This window comes from Alligator mississippiensis, chromosome 15 (genome assembly GCF_030867095.1).
Source record: "Alligator mississippiensis isolate rAllMis1 chromosome 15, rAllMis1, whole genome shotgun sequence".
Lineage (NCBI taxonomy): Eukaryota > Metazoa > Chordata > Crocodylia > Alligatoridae > Alligator > Alligator mississippiensis.
Genome location: NC_081838.1, coordinates 10,035,560 through 10,058,324, shown reverse-complemented (window position 1 = coordinate 10,058,324; position 22,765 = coordinate 10,035,560). Strand labels below are relative to the sequence as shown.

Here is a 22,765-nt window from a genome sequence, read left to right as displayed (position 1 = left end):
GAATCGACTGGTGCAAATTAACTCCTTGGTCATACAGAAAAAGCTCTCCCACACGAACCAGACCCTTCGGCATCATTACATGGGTATAACTGCTTGTGCAGCAGAGATTATGTGTATTGAACTATCTGGGTGGAAAATCACTCCCTGCTCTAACTGAAATACTGCACTTACTTGCATGCACCACATGCACTTTCTTTCCAAAACTAGCCCTCCGACATTGGGGTGGGCGTTTTAAGTGCACGTGGACTCTGGAACCACTGCTGGAAGCAGGCCCGCTTCTGGCCACATGAGTCAGCTGCTTGAGTCAGAAAGCTAGAGGTTTAACCTTGCCACAGCCACTGCTGGACCAGCAACCAAAAATTTGGCAAGGGCTACAACAAGGTTAAACCTTTAGCTTTTGGCTCAGTAGGAAGGGGAGGGCATGCAACACCGGCAAATAGACTTTTCCCTTGCTCAGTGCTGCCAAAACTCAGCCACGACTCTGACAAATCTGGTTTTTTTCTTTGGTCTGCCTTCCCAAAACAGGGCATGGGTCTTATATGGAGGTGTGGGTGGTATACAAGAAAATATAGTCGTTAAATCAATAACAACTATGCATGAGTCAGGTCCGAGAGAGACTTATTATTGATCTGGGGGTTTGATTTGCCCATTATTTGATTGGGACTGATTTGTCTGGTGACTTGTGCTCCCTGATCAGGCTGAGCTGCATTTCATGAAGAAAATTCCTACCGGGGCAGAAGCTTCCAATGTTCTGGTGGGTGAGCTGGATTTTCTCCTTCGTCCCATCGTGGCATTTGTGCGCCTAACTCCCGCCGTCCTCCTCTCGGGCATGACAGAAGTTCCTATCCCAACCAGGTAAGGGAAGTTCACGGCGGGTTTATTCTGACATTAGGAAATGAGGTCGTTTTTAAATGGTGGTTTAGTTCAAAGCCTGGATGGGCTTGAAACAGTACTTATCAGCTCCCTGTAAGGATACTACTTCTTTTAGAAATCCAGTGGATGGCTTGAATTTTAGTTTTACTTGTGCAATGCAATTCCAGGGGAAGATTTTCTGAGACAGTAAGGGCAGCTCCAGTGCCCTATTTCCACTGGAAGTCAATGGAAGTCATGGGCTGTCTCTTATTGCAGTGAATGCCAGTCGGACATGGAGATCCATTCAGATATCCCTGCCGGTTTCTTTTTGCTCTTCAGACAATTTCTTCTCTTTGTGACCAGGTTCTTGTTTATCCTGCTGGGACCAGAAGGGAAGGCTCATCAGTACCACGAGATTGGCAGGTCAATGGCTACCATCATGACAGATGAGGTACAGTATAATGCTGGAACTGATTACTGGCTCTTCTCTTTAGCATTTCCTTGTTCTCTTTCTTCAACTAAATCACTTTCTCTTTGTCCTCTGGTTGAAGGGTAGAAACAGGCAGATTGCAGGCTGAATTCTGTGCTGTTTTGATGAGAAGAAAAAATGAGGGAAGGCTGGGTGGATAATAGACCAGTCAAGATGTTCATGAACTTCCCCAGCTGCCGACATACAAGGCCGTAATTGCCCGTTTAGGCATCAAAAATGAGTAGACTGGATTTTTGAGAAGGACCTATTTGGCCTTGACTGTAGGTGTTGAGCAAGGCTGGTTGGAAACGGTGCACCCTAGGACAACGGTGGGCAACTATTTGGGATGAAGGGTCACTTAAGGACTTTTGGTGAGCTGTTGAGGGCCGGGGAGGGGGATAAGGTGCATGTGAGGATAGGGCGGGCTGCACTCTGCGGCAGGCAGCACCTCTGCACGTGGTACATTTTGGGGATGGCTGGAGCGGCCTCACACACCATGGCCTGGGCTGCTTCCTGCACCTGGGCTGGGCTGGATAGAATTAGATGGGAGGGCCGGATCTGGAGCTGTATTTTGCACACCCCTGCCATAGGAGATGTAGTCCATGCAGGGATCTGGGCCTATATAAAGGAAAATAAAGAGCAGTAGGGCTAAAACTACAAGTCAAATGAGGTACTGTAGTGCTTTCCTGTGTATTGCCAGGGTTTGATGTTTTTCTCATTGAAAACTCAACGTTTTCCTGGAGGGAAGGGAAAAACTCAACATTTTCCTGGAGGGAAGGGGAAAAGTCAACATTTTCTGACCCGGTCTTATGACAACTTACCCCATTGTTATTATTCACTGATACTCAAGGAAAGCCACGTGGTGGAACAATTAGGTGCTGAAATAGGACGTGGGAAAACCTGGGGTCTGTTTCCAGGTCTTCCAGGACCCGTCCTGAGAACTTGGATGCATCCTTCCCTGCCTCAAATTTTCCCTCCCTCATCTTGGCATATCTTAATCTCTTCCAGATTTTCCATGACGTTGCTTATAAAGCCAAAGACCGTGGGGACCTTGTGGCCGGTATTGATGAATTTCTAGATCAGGTGACAGTGTTGCCCCCTGGAGAGTGGGATCCATCAATTCGAATTGAACCTCCAAAAAATTTACCTTCCCAGGTATGCTGCATTGTTTGCTTCTAGTGTGACAGACCAGCTGGAATAGCCGCCTGTGATGGGTAACTGGGAGAGTAGAGGTATGCTGTAGCATAGTGGATAGTATCTCCACTACAGTTCAGAAAACCTGGGCTCAGTTCTCAGTTTCACACTGCTTTGCTGGGTGGCCCTGAGCACACAGAGAGAAGTAGGACCTCCAGAGGTCATTTAGTCCAACCCCTGCCAGAGGCAGGATCAATCCTATCCAAACCATCCCATACAAACCGTAATCTAAACGCTATGTAGGACTACCAGTCAACCCTGACACAACACTTTAACCTGCCCCAGGTAAAGCAGGGGAACGATGGCAGCCAGTACCTGCTTCTGTAAAAGGTTGTCAGTATATGCTCAAGAGATCCCAGGTGGAGGTCCACACCCCCCCATGCTACAGAGGAAGGCACCCCCCCCATTGTACCAATTTGACTATGGGGTAAAATCCCTTCTTGGCCCCAAATATAGTGATAGGACTGACCCTGAGCAGACCCTCTGGCTAGGAAACTCTGTCTTTGGTCCCAGCAGGAGCACTGGTACAGCCCTGCCAAAATCTTCACGCTTGGCTGCAGCCAGCACCCTGAGAGAGGCTTAAAAATACCTTGAAACTAGAACTCTTGGTTTTTTCTATGCCTTCTTGTCTCAGACCAACATGGCTACCATGTACACCCCTTAAAAATGCCTTGACACATGAAAGTGGGAGTGGGGTGGTAACCAGCAGGGCCCAGAAGCCTGAGAAATACCCATAGCAGAACAAGGGCATAGCTACACCTACATCATCCTCAGCCAGTGGCTGTCCAACCTCTTGAACATCTCCAGTGATGGAGAGTTCATAACTTTCCTAGGCAGCTAGTCTACTGCCTCGCTGTTTTAATGTTTTATCTTTCTGTGCCTCAGTTCTCCATCCGTAACAGGGTAGGAATAGCTTTGTCCAATGCACAGGCAGGGTAAATACATTGACACTGGTGAGGAGCTCAGATGTCTGGTAGCAAGTAGGTAACCCAGCTTCAGCACCATATACTTAAGGGAAAGGGAGTGCTCTTTGCAAGAGCAGCTGAGCTGGTCCTTTGAAACCTGGGTCCTGTAGCGGGTCTTGCTTGACTTCTGTTGTAGGAGCTACCTACAGCTAATAGCAGCAGTGCATATATATGCATGGGCTGACAAACTGTTTAAGGACACACTATCCAACTCCAGTGGATTTCTCCTGGCATAGGAGGGCTTTTCTGAGTTTTACTTCTGGACCTCAGAAAAAAGTCCCTCCTACGTTTTCATTTTGACAGGAAAAGAGGAAGATGCCGGCAGTCCCTAATGGCAACGCCTGCCACCCCGAACCGGAACACCACAGCGGACCCGAACTTGAGCGAACGGGGAGGTGAGCTCACAGGATCCGGTATTTCTCTTTCCTCTCCTTAGCAATCATCACCCACAAGCTGAGACAGTCATTTCCTTGGCTTCTCAACTGATTTGTCAGGTGATAGATCATTTAATAACTGAAGAATTGTTGCTAAATTAAGCATGCAAAGACTTCCCTCCCCCCCACTTCTCTTATTAATAAAGAGAAAAAAACGGTTAACAAGTTGAATGCACCTGTTAAATAATTCATGTTGTTTAAGAAGCGATTTTGGTTTCACGGAAGTTAGCAGGCCATTCGCCGTAAGCTGCAGTCTGCAGGATACTGGCCAATGCCCCATGATCCCAGGCTTGGACCCGCTGCTAGAGGCAAAAAGGATGGCTCCCCATGGAGACCACTTAGCCCAGTGCTACCTACTGCAGGGTTTCTTATGGCTTCCTTTGAAGCAGCAGGTATTGATCGCTGCTGGAGACAGGATGGTGAACTAAATAGGAACTGTGCTCTGAACCGTCAGAGCTAGTCCTATATCCTGGACTCCAGCCTCTTGGGATAACTTCCAGAAGCGATAGGCCGATTTTTAATTTCAACGATCGTTCGGTTTCTGACTTGTCTGCTATGAGTGTCCATTTGGCAGCCAGTTATCATGATGGGGCTGGATGCACGGCACATTTATATTGGTTTCATGCACCCGTGTGGATGAGACTGGGAGCTGGAGCAGACAAATGGTCAGCTATTTCAGAGCACCTGCTTCCAAAATCTTGCCACTAAGTGGCCAGGAGCAGTTAATACTTGAGTGCCATCGGGATGGTGCAGCATTTATGATGCTAGCCTGGGACTGAGGGGATTTAGGTTCAGTTCCTACTTTTGCAACCACCCCTGTTCTGTGCCCCATTTTCTCCATCTCTGAAATGGGGATTATGCTACTGGCTTCCTTTGCAAAGTGCTTTGAACTCTATAGCTGCAAAGCTGTGACTGGGAGCTGGGTTCGATACCTGTTGCTGTTATTGCTGTCAAAAAATGGTAGAGTACCCGGTGACACGAATCTCCTTTTTTCTTTCCGGCAGGCTCTTTGGGGGTTTGATTTTGGATGTAAAGCGAAAAGCTCCTTGGTTCTGGAGTGACTTTCGGGATGCCCTGAGTTTACAGTGCTTGGCATCCTTCCTCTTCCTGTACTGTGCCTGTATGTCTCCTGTGATCACTTTTGGGGGGTTGCTTGGAGAAGCGACTGATGGACAAATAGTAAGTGTGTTTTCTTCTCCGTCATACAATGACTCATTTCCATGACAGCAGGCCAAGATAGCAAGAAGACATCTAAAACTGAGAGCAATAGGCATTTCATTTCACTGTTAGTCGAGCGTGTTGGGCTTTATTTCTTTGCCTGCTGCTAGCTGAGTTTTTGAGGTCACATTTTGAGCCTGTAAGCACTTGGAAATAAGCATACGTGTCATTTTATGCCTGCCCTATTGTTCTTTTACGATGCCTAAGCAGTATAACATAGGCCTCGGGTCTATGAGAATCTGGCTCCGCGTGAAATAAAACGTGTGCACGGTTATCCACCGCTTGCTCTTTCTTTTAATCTGCAGAGTGCAATGGAATCCTTATTTGGCGCCTCCATGACAGGAGTGGTGTACTCTCTGTTTGCTGGACAACCCCTCACTATCTTGGGAAGTACTGGACCAGTGTTGGTGTTTGAAAAGATTTTGTTCAAATTCTGCAAGTAAGGCCGGCTGCTCTTTAGACCCCACTGAACTGAGCTGCGTGGCCAAGTACTGAATGAAGCGAAATACATGAGAAAAGAGGCTTATTTATTTATGTATTTATTTTAAAGAGACATTGTAAGATGTAGGGTTATTTTTTGCATGTCACTGGCATGCTGCTGCTTGGCTGAGCGGTGGGGTAAGACGGGAATGGTGACAGGTGTGACGCCGGGTGCACAGATGCACGACGCGCCTGCTTCCAGTTCAATGCTTTCGGGAGTTTTTTTGGCAGAGGCATAACTAGCACTTTGGGAGCCCTGGGGAGAGATGCTATTGAGGAACCCCTTGCCCCTGTTCTGGCTACTGTTGCTGTGGCATGGGCTCCCCGTGTCCTTGGTGGCTGCCCCAAACCTCTGCCCCAACCCCCGTTCTGGCACCCCCTTGCAAATCAGAGCCCTGCATGCCCTGCCCTCGTTAGGCTCCCGTTCCTCGCTCACCCACAGCCCCGTCTTGTCTTTTGAGCCTACATGCTTCACTATAAACACGTAGAGGTAGTTAGCTGTGGTGGTCTGCAAAGTCAGGCAGAAGGCAGGAGGGATTTGCACCTTCTAGGCTGACTCAGAAGCGCATAAGCTTTTGGGGACAACAGCTTGCTTTCTCAGATGCTATGCATCTGAAAGCTTATGCATCTCTGATTCAGTGGCCGCATCTACACATGCGCTTTACTGTGGAGCAGACAAATTAGTTGCAGAGTAAAGCGTCACCATCTACATGTGCGATGGTATTAGGCTACCGTCAGCTAATGAATGCCAGTGTAAGGTAGTGCTGTGGAGGACGGTACTATCTGATGCGGGTGTAATTTACTGAGATTAAACGCACGTGCAGACACTGGCAGCAGGCGTAAATTGTGCCTGGTCAGCCCAGCCATGTGGCTCGGTACTTTCAGCACTCTCGTGCCCCGGCCAGCCCCTCTGCTGCCCAACACTGCCAGCCGAAGCCTGGGGCTGACCCCTCAGGTCCTCTGCCAGCCTGGGCATGCTCTGCCCCGGCTCAAGTTGCTGCTGTCCCGGGCACATGTGTAGATGCTGCACCCGGGAATAAGTTTACTCTGGCTCAAACTGCTTCAGAGTTTATTGCTTTGCATTAATTGTCCGTGTAGACGCAACCACTGAGTCTATAAGGTGCAAATCTCCCCTGCCTTTATATACATAATTAGTGGAGCTGAGGGAAAAATATTCCTGGTTTTCAGTTCTGTTGGGTAAGGAGTAACCCCATGTGTAGGTTATGACACATTTGCCACCGTGCTTTTTGCAGGGACTACACTCTCTCTTACCTTTCCCTGCGAACCTGCATTGGACTGTGGACTGCTTTCCTATGCATCGTCCTCGTGGCGACTGACGCCAGCTCCTTGGTGTGCTACATCACGCGCTTTACTGAGGAAGCCTTTGCCTCTTTGATCTGTATTATCTTCATCTATGAGGCACTGGAGAAGCTGATCAGACTGGGAGAGACGTATCCTGTCCACATGCACAGCCAGCTCGACCATCTGACTCTCTACTAGTGAGTTCACCCTGGCTTTCCTCCAGGCAGGGTGCTAAGACCCCAGTCCAGCCCAATTTATGCCTAAGGTTTTCTCTCACTAGCAAAGTGTGTTCTTACATCCCCTTGGCTTCAGTGGGTCTTAAGCACCTTGGCTTATGTGTATACTTAGAGGAAGCCTGGTTTAGCAGCTAGGTCATTACTCGGGGGTTCATATGGCCTGATTTTAATTCCTGCATGCAACAGGCTCCTGCGTGTGTGATGTACAATACGATCATTTCTGAAACGGGGAATAATAGTCTGTCTCAAAAGTAGTGAGGAAGGAAGGTGATGAAGGCAGAAGTGTTTAGAAAACTCAGACGTGAGCTGAAGTACTTTGCTGAATTGGAGCCTTATTCAACCACTGAAAAATCCTCAACTGCAGCAAATGTAGTTCGTGAGTGTTTCGTTGTAAAGTTCAGGAATGGGACGCAAAGGTTTGGGCACATTTGAGCAGGGAACCTGCCAGCGTACAAAAATCACTGCCATTTTGCTGGTGGCTTTAAACTCATTGTGCTGTCATGGTCTGGGGAGCTATGTCCTTAGACTGGGAATTGGGAGGCCTCGGTTCTACACTTACAAGAGCCGGTCCTTAAAAACCTCCAAGGATGGAGATTTCACCACCTCTCTAGGTAACCTGTTCCAGTGCTTCACCACCTTCCTAGTGAGAGAGTTGTTTCCTACTATCCAACCTAAACTTCCCTTGCGGCAACTTGAGACCACTGCTTCTTTGCTATGTGTGAAGAAAAGAGCCTAAATCCCCTGCTAAGTATAATTAATGCACTATATACTTTCAGGAAACAGGGAAGCAAATGAAATCCTCTGATCTCCAAAGAGTTAAATCCTTTGATACTTTAACTCCATTGCCTTGTCTTTGCTCCTAGCTGTAGCTGTGGAGCCCCTGCCAGCCCCAGCAATGAAACCCTGCAGTACTGGGACAGCATCAATATTGACCCTTCCGCGCTTGAATGGGCAAACTTGACTGTCAGTGTAAGTGCTTGGGGCCCTGGGTTTCTACCTGTTGCATTTTACTGCTGAGACGGCTGCACGGCAGTGACATCTTGCATGTGATCGCTGCACTACACTCCCTCGCGTTAGCTCTGCCTTTCCACTGTGCAAATTTTTACTTAACTCCCTTATATTATGGGGCTTCACACCATACTAGGACTTCCATAATATCAAAGTACAGGTATGCTGCTCAGGAGGTTTAAATGTGTGGCTTCGCCTTCTCTTGGCAATGGGAGCACTATTATTGGGACTGTGGGACAAGAAGCCTTGTGGACAGGTGGTTTCACGTCCTGGTACTTCATGTGAGTTTTGTCTTGACAAAAGACCCTGCAGCCCATAGCATTTGCTCCTCCTACAATGTCAGCATTGACACATCTCTCCGTCCTCTGTTCCTTCCTTACCCCGATCATGAGCCATTTCCATTCCCTTTCCTTGCTTCCTTCCTCATAGACTGAAGTTGTGCTGAACATGTTAGGCTCCTTAATAGGACTGAGGTGCCCAAAAGCCTTTATGGATCTGGGCTGGAAGTGTCCCATACTTGAGTCCCATTTGAGTCCCGTACTTGAATGCCTGTTCCTTGCAGCATACAGTGCATATTCAGAACGGCTGCCGAGTCGTGCTTTTGGCATCTTGATTATTGATTTCTCCAGGAATGCCAGAAATTGCACGGAGAATTTATTGGCCCTGCCTGTGGAGAGCATGGCCCGTACACACCCGATGTCCTCTTCTGGTCCTGCATCCTCTTCTTCACCACCTTCATCCTGTCGGGCTCCCTGAAGATGTTTAAAACCAGCCACTATTTCCCAACAAAAGTAGGTAGAAGATGGTGACTAACCACCAGTCCTATCTGTGCTCCGAGGCTAGTATGGTAGTAAGAAGTGTTACTGCCCTATATCCCAGCGCTGTGCGGGCTGGTGAATTTTTCCATAGTCTTTCATGGGGGTATTTGTTTGGGTTTGTCGTGTCTCCATCTTGAGCTATGAACAGGGCTCCCCAGCTACCCACGGGGCATCAAGACCAAGGACTTGATGCATTACTTCCCAGCTCAAGAGGGAACACAATGGAAGTTGCAGTCCAAGCCTACATAGGGAACTGCTTTGCCTTGATACAGTTTGCCAAACACTCCTCTGCTTTCTCCTGCCAGGTGCGTGCCATGATAAGCGACTTTGCTGTTTTCTTCACTATCGCCATTATGGTGGTTATTGACTTTTTAATTGGGATCCCATCGCCTAAGCTGCAAGTTCCCCATGTCTTCAAGGTAATCACGTGGTTTGATATACAACCGGTTTGACTGCTCATTCAGTACGCTGTAACGGCATTTTAAAACCAGGTTGCTGTGTGTCAGGAAAAGCAGAGCGGTGTGGCGGATGGGCAGGGGTGGAGGGGTGTTGCTCTGAAAATCACAGCCCCTGGGATCTTCTCTATCTGCGCTATTTCACCCATGCACTTTGCTGCAGCCGACAAGAGATGACCGTGGTTGGATTATTAGCCCAATTGGACCAAATCCCTGGTGGACAGTGCTGGCTGCTATCATACCCGCCCTCCTCTGCACCATCCTGATATTCATGGACCAGCAAATCACTGCTGTTATCGTGAACAGAAAAGAGCATAAACTCAAGGTAAGAGGGGTTTAGGAGTGACCTGGCTTTCCGTTCCCTTCCCGTTGTGCTGTCATTTACCCAGTGCACAATGAGAGTGAAATGCCACCAAATCAGAGTGACAGCAGCGTGCGCTGGCTTCTCACGCATTTGCAATGCTTCAGGAAAGCATTAAGCACGTGCTTAACTGGAAGCCAGTGCTCAACTGTTTTTCTGAAGGCCGGCAGAGATGATCGTAATCGCCTCTTCTTCTGGCCTTAGTTCATAGGTGAAATAACTGAAGTTGATTCAAAAGGATCCACCGTTGATTAAAAAGAAAAAGCCAATGGCTGTCAGCAGAGGCAAGATTCGAATCCTACGGATCTGCTTCCAAAGACCGTTTCGGTATCTCATGCCTGTGTCTTGGATTTTGTTCCCTTCCAGAAAGGATGTGGTTACCACCTAGATCTACTAATGGTGGCGGTCATGCTTGGCGTGTGCTCTGTGATGGGGCTACCCTGGTTTGTAGCGGCGACAGTTCTGTCCATCACCCATGTGAATAGCCTCAAACTGGAGTCAGGCTGCTCTGCCCCAGGAGAACAACCGAAGTTTCTGGGCATACGAGAGCAAAGGGTTACAGGCCTCATGATCTTTGTGCTTATGGGCTGTTCTGTCTTCATGACGTCCGTGTTAAAGGTAAGAGGCAGGAGCAGAATATCCCAGGGGTCGGCAGATACGATTGCAAGCGCTCAGCACGGGATTCGCCCATGAAACTCACTGCCACATGATGCCAAGAGCTGTTTTGCTTGTACCCACCTTGACACTACCCTGCTTGCCAGGGAACGACACAGAAATGCCATTTGCCCTTTCAGAGAGGTTTTTACGTGTGGATTCTGTCATCTGCACGTGTCGAGGGTGGCGTGAAAAAAATGAAGTGTGCGAAAATGACACTTGTTTTCAGTGTCATTGCTTGCTGCGTACCTACATAACCTTGGTAAAACAGGCTACTCGTCTCGTACCTCATTCTTGGAAACCACTGAATTGTGTTTGGTGAAACTTTCCTAAAACTTCACCTGAGGCAGAGACCTCACACAGGGCATTCCTGCCCAAATGGGTGTTGGATAATGGACATGGGGTAGTTTATACCAGATTTGCACATCAGTGCAAATTGCATTGAAATCAGGGCTGGAGGGTCATAGAGCTATACTGGGTTAGCTGTTACTGGACCTCACTGGTAGGCAGGGAGGAGGCTGGTATTAGTTTGTCCTTAGCTAGACAGACAGATGAAACCTAAACTAGTATAACTTTAACTGCTTAAGCTTTGTCTCTGATCCTTTCAGGGCTAATTGAGTGAAGGTACCCCAGATTATAGGTTTGTGGTGCCAGCTATACCAGTGTAAACTTTTCATCTGCCCATGCCCAAAGTTATAACCCTATGTAAAATAGGAAGGCACCCTGAATTGTAAGCTTTGGTTATAAAGCAGAAAGCTAATGTTCGCTGCATAATGGTTCATTTTTCCTGCTTTCATTCTCTTGGTAGTTTATACCGATGCCTGTGCTTTATGGCGTGTTCCTCTACATGGGCGTTTCGTCACTCAGAGGCATTCAGGTACACAATTTTATAGCATATGGCATGCGAATGATCTGATTGTGGCCTGTGCATTAAACCACAGAATCGTAGGCAGTGAGGGTGGGAAGGGACCTCAGGAGGTCACATCTAGTCCACCCCCCTGCTCTAAGCAGGACCAGCCCCAACTACATCGTCCCAGCCAGATCTTTGTGAAGCCGGGCCTTAAAAACCTCCAAAGATGGAGATGCCACCACCTCTCTGGGGAGCCTGTTCCAGTGCTTCACCACCCTCCTAGAGAGAAAGTTTTTCCTTATATCCAGCCTAAACTCCCCTTGCTGCAACTTGAGCCCATTGCTCCTTGCTCTGTCATCTGTTCCCACTCAGAACAGCCCACCTCCATCCAATTTGCACCCTCTCTTCAGGTACTTAAAGGCTGCTATCAAATCCCCCGTCAGTCTTCTCTTCTGTAGACTAAATAGCCCAGTTCCCTCAGTCTATCCCCAGAAGTCGTGTGCGCCAGCCCCTGAACCACTCTCGTTGCCCTCCACTGGACTCTCCCCAACTTGTCCACATCCTTTCTATGGCGGGGGGCCCGCGAGATCCTGCATATTCAGACCCCACAACTCAAGTGACGTGCGACAACTTCTTTTCAGTTCTTCGACCGCTTGAAGCTGTTTGGGATGCCAGCGAAGCACCAGCCCGACTTCATCTACCTGCGACACGTCCCCTTGCGAAAAGTGCACCTCTTCACCCTGATCCAGCTGGCTTCTCTGGTTTCGCTGTGGGCCATAAAGGCGTCACCCGCTGCCATCGTCTTTCCCATGATGGTAAAAGAGCCAGATGTTTGCTGTAGTTAGGCCCAGTCCTTTCCTTTAGAGTAAAACAGGCTGTTTCGCTTAGGGATCAGAAAAGGCTGTAATCTTAATTGCACTATGGTCTCCAAGGCACAAGCGCCCTAAAGGAAACCGAAATATAATTAAGACCACTTTCTTTTCTCTCAGAGAGGTCTAAATAAGAATATATTCCTTAAGGCCTCATCTGTAGCTCTTAAACACGTGAGAAGTCCCATGGAAATCTTCTTTTAAGAATGTGCTAGGGCAGTGGGTTTTTAAAAAAAGGTATTAAATTAACTCCAGACAGGAACTGGACTTGAATTCAGTGGTCAGTGTAAGATATCAGGTGTATTTTGTAGTATTGGTTAACAAGTGTAGGGTGGATTAGCACTTAGAGTTTTATCACATCAGATGGTTGAGATGAAACCTGGGGGGAGGCTGTAGAGTTGACTTTGGCTTTGGCCAACAGATGCTCTCATTACAGTTTGCTTTGTCTGTATTCTGATTTTAGTTAATGCCTCTTTTGATGCAGGCCAGGCCTGTAGACCCAGTTCAAATTTGCTTTGCATTCCCGCTGCAGATGGGTCTTATTGGAAATGGAAAATCAGGGCTGCTGTGTTTACAGAATCTCGAAAGGTTTTTATGAGAGCGAAATACCGTCCGAATACAAAAGCTGAGCAAATGGAGAACCGATTTGGTCTTTTGTTCCCTCTAGTGTCTCGTACCTGGGCTGACTGCAAATTCTAATGCACCCGCTGGCTTCAAGCCATCTGTGAGCTGACTCGCTGTTCGTTTTTATTCATAAAGGTTTTGGCTCTCGTCTTTGTTCGGAAAGTCCTGGATTTCTGTTTCTCAAAGAGGGAGCTGAGCTGGCTTGACGACCTCATGCCGGAAAGCAAGAAGAAAAAAATAGAAGATGCCAAAAATAAAGCCAAAGAAGAGGAGGTAATATGCTTTGAGTCTTTGGGGCCAGGCAGCTTTCTTGAACTTTTAACATCACTTTGTTGACTTTGTAGACTTTTAACACTTTGACTTTAGACTTTTAACATCAGGACTTTGTAGACTGAAAATTGGCTGGAGGACCAGACATAAATAGGAATATAATGTATAATGTTAGCGATGGGAACATTTTGATTTTGATGTGCTTTGAAATCGAAACTTGTCCAAACAAGTTGTGTTGAATTGTTCATTTTTTGTAGGTAATGAGACATTTTGACCGTATAAAAAACTTATCTTTTTTGCCTGTATTTTGATGGTGTTGCATAGTGAAACATTTCCCACAGCTCTACACTTGGAGCTGTTGTCTGAAACCATCCAGAGATTCAGACATGCAGCATTGCACTTGAGTCAGATGATCAAGGTTTTCTTTGCAACCGCATGAGTTAGGATATTATGACGTTTTTCCATAGAAGTTGAGATTCTGCATAATTCGGCTCCTGCTTATCACAGTTATGCACCAAGGGCATATATCAAACATCTTTTTCTCTAATGGATCTGTTCCCCTGTTAGTTCAATGAACCTAATCAGAGCTAAGCTTTATTCCTTGCACAACAGAAAGAAAACTTGGTTTGGGGTTTGTTTTTTTTTTTGTTTTTAATGACAGGAGTCTCAGAAGATGATGGATGTGGCTGAAACAGATGTCATTCAGCTGCCTCTGGGGAAAACTGAATATTCAACTGCTCCAAAACAAAATAACAATGGGAGGTAAAAACAGCCCAGCGGGGTTTTCTCTCCATATCTTGTTCTGTTTGCATCTTAAATATCTTACCACGTCGAACTAAAAACTCGAGGAGTTTTAAAATGCAGCTTGAGGCGTGTATGCATGGGGTTGATGTGATACGGTTGTCTGCTATAACAGAGACGTGGGGTTGAGAGGCCAGGAGATGCTTGCTGCTAATGTATATGTTGAAGCTAATCTAAGCATATAGTAACCTGATCGCTGCCCGATATCTCCATTGCAGGGTGGATCCTTCAGAGATTAACATCTCCGATGAAATGCCTAAAACGACAGTATGGAAAGCTCTCAGCATGAATACAGAAAAGCTCTAGATCCAAGGAGACGAGGTACAGCCATGGCGCACGCAAGGCGCACAAAGCTGCGTTCTTCTCTCTGCAGACGCTCATGTGCAAGCTCGTGGGGTGGGACGGGGTGAGAGACCCAGGGCTGGGAACCGAGACTGGTTTCTACTGGTGAGAGGCGAAACACCTCACTCTGCTAGTGGGATGCTTGGTGAGAAATGGCCACAAGAATAGCTGGGCAGCAAACCTATTCCTTCGTATGGGTAGAAATGATTGAACAACTGACAGCAGATTTTAGCCTTCTCTTGCTCATGATGCTGTTTCCCTCTCTCTGCTTAGTTTTTCCATTTAGGGATCTTGGCTTTGGAGGAGGAGGCGAAGAATGAGAAGATGACTCAGGGATGAGCCAAGACACGCAGACAGGGGGAAAAAATACTTTTCAAAACGGAGGAAAGGAGAAAAAAAAATGAGTACCCTCCTCCCCCAGGACTTTCTTCAGTCAAGTAACTGGATTCATATTAAAGCCATTCAGAAGTTTTCAATTATCTTTGGTGTGCTTTGGTGGGCATTCAGTATCTTCAGACCAGCAAGCTGAGGTGCACATTGCAGTCAGCAAGAGTTCAGTGTTAATTCAGCCTCTGTACGTGCGTGTGCGTGCGTGTGTCCTGTTGCGGTTTCTTAGTGGTAGAGAGACTGCTGCTGCATAACCATTCAGCGCTCTCTCTTTTGTTTTTAATTTGATTCCCCACCCCCCGTTTCAAAATATAAACACTGAATGTACAAAACCGGTGCCTGATGTTTCTGAGGCATCCTTCCTTTCCTCGTTTTTTGCTAACTGGCTGCTAGCCCAGTTGGCTTCTTGGTTAAGTTTTATTTTCTCTTGTATTGCAAGATACAATGTAGTCCCGGACCACTGGGTCAGCATAATGTGAGTATTTTCAGCAGAGCTGGGCTAAATGTGGGAAGAAAAGGAGTTTTCTTGACATCCTCATTCCAAAGTTTAGGCCCATTTTGCTTCGACTCAGGTGGCTTCAGCGAACGCTCAAGCACTTACAGCCTTGCTTAATTTCAAGTGCTTTACAGTGGTCGCGCACAAATTGTTGGCCTCCTGCTGGCATCTGGAGATGCCAACTGAGATTGGGGCCTGCTGTGCTTAGCATCATGCATACATGTGCTTGGAGAATGCGACTCTCTGTCCCAGTGAGCTTATAGCCCAGCTGGACCAGAGGATAAAGTGGGATTTGAGGGGCTCCAGGCAAAGGTTCTCTACTCTTTAAGACCAGATTAAAAGATAACTGTAATGCAGTGGGTGCCCCTGCCCGGCATCGGTCCCGTGCAATTGCCCTAATGAGAAGTTGGGGTATGCATGCACCTTTATAGACCAAGTCAATAGCAGGAGCTATATAGAGCTCTTGGCCTCATGCCACCCCTGCCAGAGGGTCATAGGTATTGTTGCTTATGCAGGCTGAGCTCAGTGCCCACTCCAGGAGCAGCCATCCATCCTCCACCATGTCCCACCCTCCTGTCATTTGTTATTCTAGGGATGCCCTGAAATAGGGAGGAATTTCCCATACTTCCCACTGTCTCCACCCCATGTGCTATGAGCTCTGTGCATCTCTCCTTTAGCTCCCCCCACCAAGGACCATTGCCCTCCTAGATTGGAAGGAGCAGGGAGGACAGCTGCTGCCCTTTCTTCCCCCTACCGTGGGGCAGGATTTGGGGACCCAGTAAAGGAAGGAATGAAGCCTCCTTCACTTTGCCCTCTTTGGCTCCATCCAGCTGCTGGCAGCGGGAATAGCAAGCAGCAGCTTTTTGGCTGGCCAAAGCTTTCAGAGCAAAATCAGGTTTCTGCCCAGGGACCCCGGGAGCAGTCTTAGAAATTTTGGAAATGATCAGATATGGCCATCAAAAGTCCCTGCTATACACACAGACAGGTGGACATCACCAAGCTATGAGCAGGGCCTCACCTGGCTGGTGAGGAGTGGGAAAGGAAACTGAGGCACACACAGACTTGCCCCAAGTCACACTAAAAATGTGCTGGGGATAGGGCCAGACCTCTGCTATCCTGATTGCTAAACCGTTTCAAGTTCAGTAGGTGTTTCCATGCTTTGCTGCATCGGGGCCTGTAGTTAAATGACACTGCTCGTGGGAACAGTGGACTTCAGGTGACTCTTGCAAAAGATTCATCACTGTGACTCTTCGCTCCATAAACCTGATCCCATTTCATCACTGGAGGGTGCAAACCATGACCTATGACCTAGGCAACCAAACCAAAACCAAATGCTTTGCACGCTGGACTTCTTGCTGTGAGCTGCTCTGGAGCCGGGTCTCGGACCCAGACCCTTTCTCAGGCGCTACTCAGAATAGCGTTTGAAAAATAAATGATTCTGATGGGAATTCATCTTTGTGGTCACTGTGCAGAAAGGAAAGAGGTAAAACCCTGACTGAGGCACAATTTGCTTCTGTGATCAGTCAGAAAGACTATCACAGCTAGAGAGCTTGGGTGGCCAAACTGCATGTGCGGCATGCGGTAGGACAGGCAGCAGAATGGGAGATTAGGTATGCACCTGAAAGCAGAGCATCCGATCAAGCAGGGAGCAGAAAGTAAGGGAAAGGGAAGGGGAAAGGGATTGGAGTAGTACTTGGGGAGGGTGCAGGGCTAATTTGTGGCATGCCTGCCAAAAAATAGTTGGCCCCACTGACTCGGAGACTACCCAGGCTTGCTTTTTTTGTCACACACAGGCTTACAAATTGTCACGGGCCACTCGGCCGATGAACCCCCTTCTAGAAATCAGTCAAGTCATGATCCAGCACAACATTTCAATGTGTGATACAGTGTAAGTCAGGGGCGGGCAATTATTTTGGGCAGAGGACCGCTTACTGAGTTTCGGCAAGCCATTGAGGGCTGCACGACAGGCAGCTCAGGGCAGATTAATATTAATTTTCTAAATTTTTTAGGGGCCCTGCAGGCCGGATAGGATGGCCTGGCAGGCAGCATCCGACCCCCAGGCCACATCTTCCCACCCCTGGTGTAAGTGCATGTGTTTAAGGGCACGTGTGACAACAAGTAAGTGCATAATGCTTGGTAGAGCTACAGCACTTTAGAGACGGCAAAGTGGCCAGAAAAGAAGTCTCAAAAGCACTTACTCAGCCGGGGAGGATGCTCCTAGCACAGGCATTATGGAAAACATCCATATGGCTGACTTCTGCGCCACGTCCTCCTATATAGGATGTGCCCGGGGGCGGGAGGGCTGTGTCAGGGTGGGGCTGCAGTGATTCAGTACCCTGCCGTAGCCGGCAATATGTTCTTTAGGGAAAGATCTGTTTTGTTTCAAAAGGCCATCGGGGGAGATTTGCACAGCTCCTTGCCGCCTTCTTTGCAGCGCGTTCATGCCATATGGAATTAGTAAAAGCCATTATTAAAATACTAGCTGCCCATCACTGTTCCCCTAGCAGGGCGGGAGCAGTGTGACCAGGTCACGTCTTCCATCGCAGCACTCCCGGGTCTCTCCAGAAATGCAGAGAGCTCCTGGAAGCTCCTCAAATGACCATTACCTCTTGAATGGATTGCAACTCAGCCTCAGCTACAAGCTGTAATGCCCACTCTCCTCATTTGCAATCCATTAAACTCTTTGCTAGTGGTATCCTTTGCTTTCCAATTGTGTGGTCCACGACGGGGTTATGCACAAATAGTGGGCGGGTGGTGTGTGTGCTGTATATGCCCAAGCTGGACTAAAGGCTTCATGGAAGTAACTCATATCATTTAAAAACTCTTATCCTCCATTTCAATGTCTTTTTATGCCACCATCTTAGGTGAAAATGAAAATCAGTGTAGTTCATCGCAGGGGCATTTACTTTTTTCATTGTACTTGAATGGAAAGGTTTGGGCTGCTTGAATTTTTGGGTTCGTTTTTAAACAGAGCTCCTCTAAACGTACCGTGGGATAAAGCAAAATCTCACGCTGATCCTAGCTGCCACAGGGCCATCCTCTGAAAGCTCCCAGCGTTGAACAGAACAGAGGCATCTCGAGAAAAGAAACCTCCGTAAATTAAAGTAAATAAATCCTAGCGGATGATAAAGCTGAGGGTCTTTCCTCCTGCTTTTGCTCTTCTGTGCAGGGACAGTTTGTGTCTGGGAATGGTACTGACAGTCTGCACTCTGCTTCCTTTCATGGGACTTGTGGATCAATGCCTCAAAAATACAAAGAATCATAGTAGAGGTCACAGCTTTTATTAGACCAACTGGATTTTTGCACAAAAATTTTGCAAAAATCTAGTTAGTCTAATAAAAGCGATTGCCTCTACCACGAGTTTTGATTTCTTTTGCCTTGAGCCCAATACGGCTGCAACCTGGATACTCAAAATAAAATGCTCTTTTATTCTGGATGCCAAGTGCAATCCACGGTGTGGTGCAGGCTTTCCCTCTAGTGGCTAGCCTGGGCCGGTCAAGAGGTTGATGGTTTTTGCTACAGCCTTTGAACCAAGGAGCCTGGGTTAATTCGAGCGGCTCCCCAGGGTTTCCTGCATTCAAACACAGCAGCGGTGGGTTCAGTCACCAATGACATCGCAGTGTCTAAAACAAGTTTCTGGCTGCTCTCAGGGCTCCCCAAGAGAAGTAGGAAAGAAGTATATAAGAAGACTATATAACTATATAAGACTAAGGAACTATATAGACTAAGGACTATATAAGAAGAAGGAAACAGCTGATTTCCCAGACACTTTAAAAAGTCAGTTTTAGCTCAGCTCAAGATTGAAATGACCTGTTGTGTCTATAGGGCGAATACCGTTCTTCCAGCAGGCAGGAGACTCCTTTGATTTCTCTATAGCCCCTAAAATAGTAATGACATGGTCCCATATCATACCGTATTGATTATGGTAAATAATTTGAGGAGCATATTTTTAATTTAAAAATAATAGCATGACGAATAATGGAAAGGGATGATGTCACCCCGGCTGTGTCCTTAAACATGGCCTCATTTGGGCTGGGCTTCAAGTGCTGAAGGGCAGAGGAGAATGACACGCAGTGGAGCTGTTTACACCGGGAAACCAGCATCACGCATACGCCATCCGTTCCCTTTTAAGAAGAAAGCCAGCCCATAATGAACACGGTGGCTGCTTCTTAAAGTCTGGATTATTCCACTTTGCCAGGGATCATGTCTATGGTGAAAGCAGACCGCCTCAAAAAGCCTTGTAGCCAGTATTAGCAAGTCCGTGCTTCAAAAAGGTGCCGAGTCTCTTTTCTCCATGTTAGGAGATTTTTGGCTTAAGAGTAATGATGCTCTTTATAGTAAATGTTGGCTTCTCTATACTTGCCTTCAGCTTGCCTACCTGTTAGGATGTGTTTGGATCATGATTTTGAGGTCTTGATTTCGGTCTTTGTTTTAGGGAAAGGGAGAGTCTCTTGTGACACTGTTCTCAGTGGTGGCAGATGGCAGAACAAGCAGCCATGCTCTCAAGTTGCAGCAAGGGAAGTTGAGGTTGGATATTAGGAAGAACTCCCTCACTAGGAGGGTAGTAAAGCGCTGGAACAGGTTACCCAGAGAGGTGGTGGCATCTCCTCCTTGGAGGTTTTTAAGACCTTGGAGGTTTTTAAGGGATGATGTAGTTGGGGCTGGCCCTGCTTGGAGCAGGAGGTTGGACTAGATGTGACCTCCTGAAGTCCCTTCCCACCTGATTTTTTTATGGTTCCAAGAAAAGGACAGCTGGGGTTGTGCTACGAACAAATCTCCTTTTATTTCATCTGGCATGTTATTCCTCAATTCCAGCAGCGATGGAAAGAAAACACCCGCTATCCTAAAATCATAAAATCTTACAAAAGTAGGGCTGGAAGGGACCTCTGGAGGTCATCTCATCCAACACCGGCATCGTCCCTATGCAAACCATCCCATACAAATTCTTGTTCCTAAGACTACACCATCAGCCCTGTGACACAACTATAAAGCACGGCACCCTCATCTGTCACAGGAAAATCAGGGGGACAGTGGTGGGACCTGCTGTGGCTGCAAGGGGTTGTTAAAATATGCTTGAGATGTTGGGACCCTATGTACCCACGATCCTGGGTGCCTGAAGGTTTGAGCGTACATGTGTTTTTCTGTTGGTGGTTCAGTAGGTCAGTCAATTATATCTGAGCGGTTTGTAGCAAACGGGCTTCAGGCGGCCCAGGATCTGTTCCACTGATGGACACGGTGTGGTGCCTTGCTGCTCTCTCATCCACTGCGGTCCTTTGCACCAGCAAGATGCCTTCTTGCCATTCTGTCCTGGTAGCATTTTATATCGATGTCAATGCTAGAGCAAAACCCATGGAGAATCTGCTCCATTGCTCATTTGACCCGAGGGAAGGTGATAAAAGGAAGGGCCCAAGCGTGGAAATGCATTGCCATGTGCAATGACTTAAGGGCTTCCTGCTCCAGCTTTGCAAGCGAGTTTAGGGCCGAGCGCTCCAAGATGCCCGCAGAGGGCAGCATTAAGCAAAGCAGCTGCTATGGGAAGCATTGGCAGGGGAATTATCCCCCTCTGGTGCCAAAGCCGCTCAGCAAAGAGCAGTGCTGGTATTTCTAGCCCTCGTGGTTGCAGAGAAAAGCTTGAAAGGGAATCGCAGAGGATCAAAAACCTGCAGACTGATAATACGAACCCCAGATTTACTGACTCCCCCTCCCCTCCACAAGTATCAGGATTTTTAAGATAAGATCGTGACTTTTTTTGTGGTTAAACTCGTGATACTCTCTGTGTTAGCAGTAAAGAGGATACATGAAGACAGCAATTTCTGGTCTGTTTGCATAGAGATCCTATAGCTGCTCTGAGTCTAACAGGTAGAGTTGAGCCCTGCTCCTAAGTGCCATTGTCTCCCTGGGAGGGTAGTAGAGCACAGGAACAGGCTTGGCAGAGAGGATGCAGACTCTCCATCCTTGGAGGTTTTTAAGACCCTGCTAGACATAGCCTTGGCTGGGATGATCTAGTTGGGGCTGGTCCTGCTTGGAGCAGGGGGTCAGACTAGCTGTGACCTCCTGAGGTCCCTTCCCACTCTCATTGCCTATGATACTAGGACCTCATTTGAAGTCATGGCCCCTAGTTTGGGGACACACTTCCAAAAACATGTAGCAGGCGGTGTCTAACTCTCACTGACTTTAAATGGGTGCTAGGCAGGTATTTGCCTCTAAAACCTACCCCCCAGAGCAACATAAGCAATTACATCAAAGCAGGGGTCAGCAGCCTACAGCCCGTGGGTCAGCTCCAGCCTGTGGCCATGGGGTTTCTGTAGTGTTTGGCGGCAGGGGGGACCTCCTGCAGGTGCTGTCCCTTTGGCACTGTGGATATGAATGCCAGCTGGGAGAAGTACCAGCTGCAGGTGCTTTCCCTATGTTGCCCGGTGATGGCAGGGCCCTGGTGCCTTCCCTTCTGCCTCCAGTCATCTGGTCAGAAAGATTGTCTGCCGCAGCATTGAAGTGTTTTAAATCGGCATTCAATTTATGATTTGGGGGGGGAAAAACCTCCCAGTCATGAAACAAAAAAAGAGCTTTAACCTTGCAAATGGTTTCTAAGGAGTAGATTCTGTAACGTTCCTTTGCTCATTATTATGGGACATTCTTGAATAGTCTTCTAATCGATCTGCTCTGTCTATTATCATCATCACCATTGTTATTAGTTCAGGCGATAATGAAGGCTGGGATTTTCAAAGGGAAATAGATGCCCAAATTCAGTGGCGTTCTGGTACCTCTTAGGCGTCTTTGAAAATACTAGTCAAATGAAATGCATAAGGATACCTAAAGCAGGAAGGAAGAAACTGTTAAAAAAAAAAGAAAAAAGAAAAAAAAAAAGGTGCTGGCACATTTTTTCTAGTATATTTTCTTCCTCCTAGTATGCGACATGTAGAAATAGAGAAATTATTTTCTTTTTAGAGATACTGAAATATATTTATTTTGTTGTAAGAGATGATGTAGTTTGAAAACATTCCACGTTGTAAATAAAACGGAGAAATCAAGTCTATCTAGGTGTTATTTCTGAATTCAAACCTTTGCTAAAAGTTAAAAATCTGACCTTATTTTGAGTCTGTTCTGTAGAAATCTCTGTTTTCCCCACCTCCCCTCATGGTTTTCTGTCTGTGAAATGTTGCTTGGTGGTTGTGGTGTTTAGATGGTCAGAATCAGTGTTTCTCATCACAAATAATGGAAATGAAAAATAAAAAAAACCCCATGTTTGTCTCAGTTTGCTAGCTTCAGTGTATTTTAAAGAAACCACTCATCCTGCTGGAGAGAGCTTGAAGGGGCTTGGGAACGAATCTGGGGACACGAGTGAAAGAAATGGTAGAACGGTAGTTAGCGCCGCGATGGCAACATCGGGCTGAAGACACCCGATAGGATTGAAGAGCATGCGTCCTATGGAATAACATGGGACATTGTGACCTCGGTGCCGTATACTTAAATTGTCCAAAAGCATCAAGTCCTCAACGGTACTGAGACACCTACATCTCCTGGAAATCGATGAGCGGTCCTTCAATGGTTTTAAAAAGCTCTTGAATCATTTTGGTGCTTTTGAAAATGTGGCAGTAGGCAGGGGTAGGTAGGCACCTTAGGCTGAGGCTACGGGTTAGCTGTAAGCCATTTTTAATCTGCGGGGTGTTAGCAGTGTTAAAA

At 47.2% G+C, this 22,765-nt stretch overlaps 1 protein-coding gene across 1 annotated transcript in view; it reads left to right on the top strand.

Annotated features, from left to right (window-relative positions):
* Nucleotides 1-22,336, top strand: part of SLC4A8 (solute carrier family 4 member 8) — a 64,805-nt gene extending 42,469 nt beyond the window's left edge. Inside the window, exons 8-25 of the mRNA XM_019481049.2 lie at nt 698-855; nt 1,216-1,303; nt 2,330-2,476; nt 3,784-3,875; nt 4,919-5,093; nt 5,438-5,571; nt 6,866-7,111; nt 8,014-8,119; nt 8,788-8,949; nt 9,282-9,395; nt 9,595-9,756; nt 10,159-10,410; nt 11,255-11,323; nt 11,938-12,111; nt 12,925-13,062; nt 13,721-13,821; nt 14,079-14,181; nt 14,476-22,336. Coding sequence (XP_019336594.1) covers nt 698-855; nt 1,216-1,303; nt 2,330-2,476; nt 3,784-3,875; nt 4,919-5,093; nt 5,438-5,571; nt 6,866-7,111; nt 8,014-8,119; nt 8,788-8,949; nt 9,282-9,395; nt 9,595-9,756; nt 10,159-10,410; nt 11,255-11,323; nt 11,938-12,111; nt 12,925-13,062; nt 13,721-13,821; nt 14,079-14,166 — 2,406 coding nt within the window. The 3' untranslated portion in view covers nt 14,167-14,181; nt 14,476-22,336. The remainder of the gene's footprint in view (nt 1-697; nt 856-1,215; nt 1,304-2,329; nt 2,477-3,783; nt 3,876-4,918; nt 5,094-5,437; nt 5,572-6,865; nt 7,112-8,013; nt 8,120-8,787; nt 8,950-9,281; nt 9,396-9,594; nt 9,757-10,158; nt 10,411-11,254; nt 11,324-11,937; nt 12,112-12,924; nt 13,063-13,720; nt 13,822-14,078; nt 14,182-14,475) is intronic.
* The last annotated feature ends 429 nt before the right edge of the window (nt 22,337-22,765 follow it).